General features: G+C 36.8%; 2 protein-coding genes across 5 annotated transcripts; both read left to right on the top strand.

Annotated features, from left to right (window-relative positions):
• Positions 1-425: 425 nt before the first annotated feature.
• Positions 426-2,845, top strand: LOC106644764 (uncharacterized). The gene is made up of 3 exons (XM_014360419.2): positions 426-676; positions 828-1,053; positions 1,128-2,845. Exons 1-3 carry the CDS (start codon positions 533-535, stop codon positions 2,354-2,356), a joined length of 1,599 nt encoding a protein of 532 aa, XP_014215905.2. The 5' UTR covers positions 426-532; the 3' UTR covers positions 2,357-2,845.
• Positions 2,846-3,926: 1,081 nt separating this feature from the next.
• On the top strand, positions 3,927-8,950 carry LOC106644762 (uncharacterized). Of its 4 annotated transcripts, none has more exons than XM_089598542.1 (12): positions 3,927-4,232; positions 5,208-5,377; positions 5,462-5,679; positions 5,762-6,302; positions 6,396-6,532; positions 6,602-6,752; positions 6,851-6,992; positions 7,071-7,343; positions 7,413-7,549; positions 7,711-7,859; positions 7,929-8,141; positions 8,236-8,950. In XM_089598542.1, exons 2-12 carry the CDS (start codon positions 5,245-5,247, stop codon positions 8,299-8,301), a joined length of 2,160 nt encoding a protein of 719 aa, XP_089454668.1. In that variant the 5' UTR covers positions 3,927-4,232; positions 5,208-5,244; the 3' UTR covers positions 8,302-8,950. The 4 variants fall into 4 exon arrangements, with proteins under 4 accessions (XP_089454668.1, XP_089454666.1, XP_014215902.2 ...); XM_089598540.1 differs by having other exon boundaries at positions 3,928-4,232; positions 8,233-8,950; XM_014360416.2 differs by having other exon boundaries at positions 3,930-4,232; positions 7,735-7,859; positions 8,233-8,950.
• Positions 8,951-8,957: the final 7 nt, after the last annotated feature.

Genomic DNA, 8,957 nt, shown 5'->3' with positions numbered 1-8,957 from the left:
GATTGCTCTGATTCAGAATTTTAGGAGCCACTTATGGCCAAAAAATAAAGACCGCGAGATGGCGCTGATCCAAATAATTATTGCTATTTACAGTAAAGTCATTTTATTAATTATAAACCAGCCGCAACTAATGTTGTAGATACAAAATTAAAAGTTAACAGTTTGTGTGCTATTTGCGGCTAGTTTACATTTTTTTTACTTAAGAATCGACCTCCAACAGCATAAATATTTTACTTAAATGGTTTAATAATTATTTGGTATTTTTGTATGCTTATACTGTTGTACTAGTGTGTGATTATGCCGCTTATGCGTTTAGCGTTTTCATGTATGTATTTGTCGTGACCGCGGCTTCCGTTTTATATATATATATATATATATATATATATATATATATATATATATATATATACAAATGCGCAAGAGCAACCACTGATATTAACGATAATATAACCTCAATTCCCGCTCCACTTTCCAATCACACGTGCATGTTATCTGCACTATCTGCAGTAAATGAAGATAAAAAAACATCACAATGACAGACATGCCGCAACATCACATCAGACATCTAAGAGGAAAACGTAAGGGACGTTTTGCGAAGGCTAAAAAAGTCATTGCACAAGAGAATGTCTTAGCCGCTCTCACTCAAGTACAAGTTGAAAAACGAACAACTCCTTTCGTAAGTACTGTGGTCATGTTAGTACAAACAATCAATTAAACTTTGTGCCGATTCATTTTATTGCTATTGAAAAACGTAAACATTTGTTTCAACTATAGTATGTGTCTCATGATTGTGTTGAAAATTTAACTTTCTTTGATTTTATGTTTAGATTTATGAGCCACGGCGTATAGTGGATTTAATCTTTTTGGGTAAGGAATTATGGTGTAAAAGGTGTGACAAACCTTTGTCACTGAAAAACAGAAGCTGTGAAGTAGTTTATGGCCTTGCAAGTACGATGAAGGTCAAGTGCATGAAGTGTAGAGGATTATACTTAATTCATACCCACCCGAGAAATCCTGATGGAACGTTTGATATTAACTCGAATCTAGAATCTGGTATGTCCGTTATGATTTGATTATTATCTAGTGTTTTAATTTACTATTAATTTCAATTTGTTGTTTTTTGATAGCAATTCATAGTGAAAGTATCAGCGAAAGCCAAATCAATAGTATACTATCATCCCTTGAAATACCTACTGTACAAAATAAAACTTTGAAGACTTGTGGAAAATATATAGACAACACAACAAATTGCACACAAACTGTGGATGAATCTGTTAAAAAAGAAAGCCTAATAACAGAAGTTAAAACTGAAGTGTCTTCTTCAAATAACTCTGGAAACCAAGTGGATCTGATAAAAAAAACTGAAAACCAGACATCTTGTGCGGAGACTCTAAATAATGATCCCGAAAATCAAGTATGCCCAACGACAAAAGCTGAAACCGAAAAATCTTGCACAGAAACTTTTAATGATTCTGATAAAGCAGTAGTCCTGGGATTAGAAGCTGAAACCAAAAAATCCTTGTCAGTAACTTTGAATGATTCTGAAAATGCAGTGGTCCTGGAGGTAAGAGCTGAAACTAAAAAATCTTGCACAGAGACTTCAAATGGTTCTGGTAATCAATTGGGAATAGAAACTGAAACTCAAAAATCTTGTGCAGAGTCTTTAAATGATTCTATAAATACAGTAGATGTAGGAGAAGCTCAGACTGAAAAATCTTGTCCAGAGGCTTTGAATGATTCTACAAATACAGTAGATGTAGGAGAAGCTGAGACTGAAAAATCTTGTCCAGAGGCTTTGAATGATTCTAAAAATACAGTAGATGTAGGAGATGCTCAGACTGAAAAATCTTGTGCAGAGGCTTTGAATGATTCTAAAAATACAGTAAATATAGAAAACGCTCAGATTGAAAAATCTTGTATAGAGGCTTTGACCAATTCCAAAAAAGAAAGTGATCCTGTAATAGAAGCTGAGGCTGAAACTCTGTGCACAGAAACTTTGAATGGTTATAATAAAGTCATTGTACCAGAAACTGAAGACAGATTATTTTGTTTGGAAACTCCAAATGCTCATGAGAAAGAAAAAGTAACAGAAAATAAAGCTAAAGGATCTTGTTCAGACAATGAGCCACAAATAGAAAATAAAGCTGAAGAATTATGCAACGAGACTTTGAATGGCTGTGGAAAAAGAATTAGAGTGAGTCCAGTAATTGAGGCTGAAACTAAAGAATCATGTACAAAGACTTTGAATGGTTATGGAAAAAGGGCAAGAGTTGATTCTGTGAAAGAAAATGAGTCCAAAGAATTTTGCCTAAAGAAACGACTTGTCAAGGAAAATATTGATTTGCAAGAACTATGATCAACTTAACTTCTAAGACAATTTTTCGTTTGATTTAATACCACAGATTGAAATTAATTTTTAACAATTTCAAACCTTTATTATAGTTAGTGTTAATAGACATCTCATTAAGAAATAAAACCTATAGCTTAATTATAAATCTATTACTTCGAATCAAACATTTTTTTTCTTGTCAGTAGTAAATAATGTGTCATACCACAAATCAAAGAGATAAGTATATGTATAAGTCGCAACAGATTCATGTATATTTTTTTATTAATAAAAGTAGACTCTTCGCGTATTTATGAATTACTTCTAATAAAATTGAATTAGATAAAATCATTATCGTTCAAGAGTTTGGTAATATTTTTGCGGAATTTATATTTTTATTTAGCATCAATGATTTATCATTCTAAATCTTTTCTTCAACGAACTACTTCTTATGAAAAATAATTAAAATTTTTATGTACTTAAACACGGAAACAATAAAAACTTTACTAAACGTGACAATTTTGAAAAACATATTTCTTGAACAAAGAAAACCAAGACTACTCATACCCCACACATTTCCCAGACATAAAACTGGTTAGAGCTGATTGTAAAAGATGATTTCGCAAAGCAAATCTATACGATTAAAAAAAGTGTCATCTTTCTTAGTGGTCTAAAGTAAAGTCGAAATATACATCTATGTTGTCATTAAAAATTTTGAATACAAGTCACATCATAACAAACCACTAGTAATAACATACAATATCAAGTGTTTTCGATCGTCATGACCACATATACTTAACTCTTTACCAGAATAAAGTACGACGAAATATTTTAGATCATCACGAGTCATGGGATTCCTCAAATCTGGTGAGAATGGCGGCTGGTTTAGATTTTCGACCACCCTCAGGCCTCAGCTCTTGGTCTATATATATATATGCCGTGCTGTCGTATAGTCAGTTGTAAAAAACAGTACGAAAATTAAATAGGTACGCAAAAAACAAGCATGTATAGTGTGGCATAACGGAGTCCGATATGTACCCAAAAGCCCATTTTAAACAACTAAAATTAGAAAAACATCCCCTTGCGGAGGAATAAGCCCCATTGTGGAATTGTCCTCTTGGAACGGGCGAAACCTGTAAAATGGGTTTTTTTTTTTTCGATATTTTTCTGAAGCACTTTTGATTAAGTAGGCAAAACAAGTCGTCGGTGATACCCTACGGTGTTTGAAAACTACCAATATCAATATATTACTACAAAAAGCGATTTTTGTGCACTTTCTATTGTTTGAGCAACACCTCAATTGGGGGATTTGGGACTGTCAAGTACTTACTCATAACGTCATAAGTCGTAAGTGTCGAGACTGTCGACTCGACCGTGGGTCGAATAGGTATATACACCAACACAGCTAGTAATATAGATACCCTACTTTACCTTATGCGAGTTTGCGACAATTTCGACAGGCATAGAATAATAGCAAGTTCATATATACATGTATGTAAATACGTGTGTGTGCTATTTTGCTATAGTATATATACACTTATACAGTGGCAAGTGTTGCCGTGTTGGTGCCAGTGAACGAGTGAACCTAAAGAGCGAAGAAGACAAAAGATGCGTTAGAAGAGGAGAGAAATAGCGGGCATAGGCTTAACAGAATTTATTTCCTCCACGCCAACACGCACACGGACATCGACGACGGGGACGGGGGATAGGTACACATTATACCACGTAGGCACGTATAAGCGAAGGAGAACCCCAAGAACTCGAGAAGTCCTCAACGCTGTCCGGAGTGTTGAAAAAAGAAAGGTACAGGAACGACCCTACTATAAAGTACGTGCAGCAGAGTGAAGCCAACCACGTCGTCGTCGGGGAGGCACTTTATGTAACAACGTATACAACAAGAAACGAGGTAAGAAAGCGCGCGTGGCGTAGCCCCCCGTTGCATGCGGGCAAACAGCGCACTGTCGTACGGACGCGGGAGAGCGCTTTTGCTGAGCAGCAGCCACGGCTCCAGCAGCGACTCCTCGTTGGTGCTGGTGCTGCCCTGCTCAACAAACCATATTGATGACAGTAGCGCCGACGGTGATAATTTTCTGAAATTTTTGCTGCTGGTTAATGCCCCCTGTGTCCTGGCGACGAAAGCGCCAAGCAGGGAAAGAAAACAGAGATCGGGAACCGCCGACAGAATGCGCCTCATCGCCTCAGCTTGGCCTCTAGCCCGCTAGCCGTCCAGGTCGTTGTGGTGTCGCGTGTGCCCCCCCGAGCGCCGCCCGACGGCGCTTATTTCTCGTTGTTGCCGTTACAGCCGTCCACGCGCTACGTGCACCCACAATGTCCGACCATTCGCGTTGAGTCCCGTATGCGTTTGAACTAGCATCGCCATCGGAGTCGTCGTCGTCGTCTTCGGAGACGACCAACTCCTGGATATGTTGCTTTTCGGGAGCATGTGGCTCGTGCGCGCGCACACGGCTGTTTCCCCTGTCGTTGGAAGAGTCATGGCGTCGTGTATTCGCCTGCGGGCCCGGGATATTGTACCTACGTTGACGTTGGCACATTTTTATTTTATCGACCAGATTGGCTCGTTGGAGGGGAGGGCTTTCCCAAAACTTATTGGAAGTACACACTTTTTTTTTTTGTAATTACGGTCAGTTAAAATGTTGACTGAAAACTCTAGGTGACGAGGTATCGGTTGGACAGGGTCTTGAGAGTGTTGTACCCACTCGTGAAAAGATTGAGTTCCAAGTAGAAGGTTTGCAATAGATGTTGTTACAATAAGTTTTAGTATTATTCTTGAGTATTTATACAAGACATATATTAGCATCTGTTATAAAAGAAAATACTTTAAAATGAAAATTAATTTACAAAAAAATTGGGTTATTTCCAGCATAAAACCGGGCAAATCACGGCACATTGATGTGATAATGTCGCAAGAGATAACAACTATTAAAGTGGAAGGTGCTCCACAGGAGTCTGTTACTGAAATTCAGACGTACTTGGAGACTTTCAACAAGGAAATAGAAGGTGGTCAAGGAGAACAGATACAGCATGTTCAATGTTAGTTGTAATTTATAAGATTAAACTACCAAGAATCGTGAAAACTTTGTTGCCACAAATTTCTTATTTCAAATGTATTTTCAGTGCAACAAGTAGAAGGACTTACATCAGATGATGGAGGAACATATTTTGTTGATCAAACTGGTCAATATTATTATCAGGCCAGCGGAGAGGATCATCCTGTCTTGACGCAAGTCCAAATTCAGGAGGTGAACGAAGGTGATGAAAACAATGAAGAATCTTCAGGTGATAACCAAGAATTTGAAGAGGTTAATCCAATTGAAGATGGAGAAGGAAATGCTGTAACTATTTGCTCTTGCGTACTGTGTGATAATACCGTGATAATTTTTTCATACATATTTAATCTTTTGTTTTTAAATGTAGGTACCATCAACAGCAGCAGAGGGCAGTAGCAACCGCTCTCAGGCTGCCAATTCAAACGAGCAGTATCAAACAGTGACGATAATGCCATCGGAAACCAATTCTGGTGAAGTAAGCTACGTTTTAATAGTTCAGCAACCAGAAAATGAAACAAAACAAGAAAACAAAACTGAAAATGAAACTGGCATTGATGGTGAGGAAGGTGATCAGGATCTCACAGTGTACGACTTTGAAGATAATGAAGATAATGAATGTGCTGTTGAGTCAGAGGCGGAAGACGACAAGGCCAAGATTGTCAAATATGTACCGAAAAAGTCGCAAACCGTCACCCAAGCTCACATGTGCAATTACTGCAATTACACGAGTCCGAAGCGTTACCTGCTGTCACGGCATATGAAGTCGCACTCTGAGGAAAGGCCGCACAAGTGTAGCGTTTGTGAAAGAGGATTTAAGACGCTTGCGTCGTTGCAGAATCACGTCAACACCCACACAGGGACCAAACCGCATCACTGCAAATTCTGTGACAGTGCTTTCACCACGTCAGGTTTGATAAAAATTATTTCAAATTGTACCTTATTGTCTCTTTTTTATGTGTGTTGGGCTTTTTATTTAGAAATACCTGTGTTTGTTTATACAGGTGAACTTGTGAGACATGTCAGGTACAGACACACTCACGAAAAACCGCATAGGTGTCCAGATTGTGATTATGCTTCTGTTGAGCTGTCTAAACTGAAAAGACACATTAGGTGTCACACAGGAGAAAGACCATATCAGGTTAGTTGTCTTGTTACTTACAGAAAAGCAATGTAACTTATTATAATTATTGTTCACTATTAATTTTAGTGTCCTCATTGTACATACGCAAGTCCGGATACGTTTAAATTAAAGCGCCACTTGCGTATTCACACTGGTGAGAAGCCATATGAATGTGATATTTGCAATGCAAGATTTACGCAGTCCAACAGTTTAAAGGCTCATAAGCTTGTCCACAATGGTTCGTATCTCAAAATTATTTCAACCGAAAAGTTTTATTTGGTATCAAAAGTTGGTTTCTTCTTGTACGTGGATAAACACTTGATCATGTATTTGCAGTTGGAGATAAACCAATATTCCAATGTGAACTTTGTCCAACGACGTGTGGCAGAAAAACGGATCTCAGGATTCATGTACAAAAACTTCACACTTCTGATAAGCCTTTGAAGTGTAAAAGATGCGGTAAAACATTCCCAGATAGGTAAGCCTCTGTTGGAATATACTTTAAACTTGATTGTTACGTGAAAGTTATTAAATTATTGTAATTTTGTATTTCCAGGTACAGCTACAAACTGCACAGTAAAACTCACGAAGGCGAGAAATGCTATAGGTGTGATCTTTGCCCTTATGCGTCGATATCAGCTCGCCATTTAGAGAGCCATATGCTCATTCATACGGACCAAAAGCCATATCAGTGCGATCACTGCTACCAATCATTCAGGCAAAAGCAACTGTTGAAGAGACACTGCAATTTATATCATAATCCGGCGTATGTACCACCTCCTCCCCAAGAAAAGACTCATCAATGCCCCGAGTGTCAGAAACAGTTCAGGTATAAAAATCGCATCGATAAACAAAAGATCTGAAAGAGAATGTAAATTAACAACTTTCTTATTTACAGGCATAAAGGGAATCTTATTCGACATATGGCTGTCCATGATCCAGATTCCTCTGTGCAGGAGAAACAGCAAGCTCTCAAGTTGGGAAGGCAAAAGAAAATTCAAATCATCGATGGTCAAAGAGTGGAAGTGATGACAGGTATATTATTATGTGTATCACCTTCTCCTTACCTTAATGTATCAATGTTAGAAGTATGTTTACATTAAGCAATAATAAGATTATTACAGAGCGCTTACGATTTGATCTACACTACAATTGAGATCATTGACTAATGTGTTGTGTGTAATTTAAATAAACAGGTGATATAGCTTCTAAACTTAAAGGTTATGCTGACGATTCAGAAGAGGAAGACGAAGGTGAGGACATGATGGCGGTGGAGGGAGCTGATGGCCAGCAGTACGTTGTTTTGGAAGTTATTCAACTGCCAGACAATCAAGCATCTGATCAGGTAAAAATTTATATTATAAGTAGTATGTTAAAAATATTGGGTTGTTAACTATGTCTTGTTTCTTTTTAGATGGCCGTTGTGGCTAGTGAAGATGGTGACCTGATGGTGCAAGATCCACTAAGCCAAGAAAGTGGTATTGTTACTGAGGCTGGTGATGAATTATTAGAACAAGATGATGATGGAGGAATCGTTGGGACATTGAAACTTGTAGATCCACCGAAAAAGAATTCAAATAATTCTAAACTTCAAAAGGACATGGAAACATGCTTTGGGTTTGATGAGGTAAATGTTTCTCAATAATAGCAATGTTTTCACATTCATACCAATAAAGTATAGTTATAGTCATGTAAGCCGTTGTCAATTTATATTCTAGGAGGATGAAGAAGAAGAGGAGGAGGAGGAGGAGAGCGAAGACATAACGATTTTGCAGGGTATTTCGTAATAAACACAGTATGCAAAAATATTAATGCACTTTTACATATTAATTAAGTAATTTTCTCCTCAAAATAACTTGTGATTTGCGATCTTCAAGGGAAGCACAGCAGTATCCAGTTTAATTAATATGCGAGTACCTAACAATTGCTTGCGTTTCTAGGTAAAGTAAATTATTTTTTTCGACTGAAAATATAACATTTTAAAGTTAATTGGTTGATTGAAAACTTAATCGCGGAAGGATGTCTGAATTTAGTTTATCGTTTTTCAAATGCCCTTGTGTTTTTTAATGTAAAGTACATAAGTATTGCTAAATATTGAAATACGTATTTAATATTTTGTGTAATTTCTATGTAAATAATATTATAAGTGCATGTTCATGGAAATGTTAATGAACGAAAAAAGCATTATATAATAAAATTAATTTTAATCCTTGAGAAATTTTTCATTATCAAACTATTAGCATATTTTTTTTTTTTTTCTTTCAAACTTACAGATTATTGTTTGTACTGTAATTTTAGTTTGTTTTTTTTCTTTTCAATAAAAGCGTTGATAAATTATTCAATGCGCTACATAAACAAATTTTACAATCTTATACAAGTAAAAAAAACTAGTTGTACTTTAAGCAATAAAATATGATGAATCTACATGATGGAAAATTTGGTT

This window comes from Copidosoma floridanum, unplaced genomic scaffold, assembly GCF_036245765.1.
Source record: "Copidosoma floridanum isolate Cflo_tuat_1 unplaced genomic scaffold, Cflo_Japanese_pri ptg000006l, whole genome shotgun sequence".
NCBI classification, from domain to species: Eukaryota; Metazoa; Arthropoda; class Insecta; order Hymenoptera; family Encyrtidae; genus Copidosoma; species Copidosoma floridanum.
Note: the sequence above shows the minus strand (reverse complement) of the source record. Positions and strands in the feature narration are given on the sequence as shown.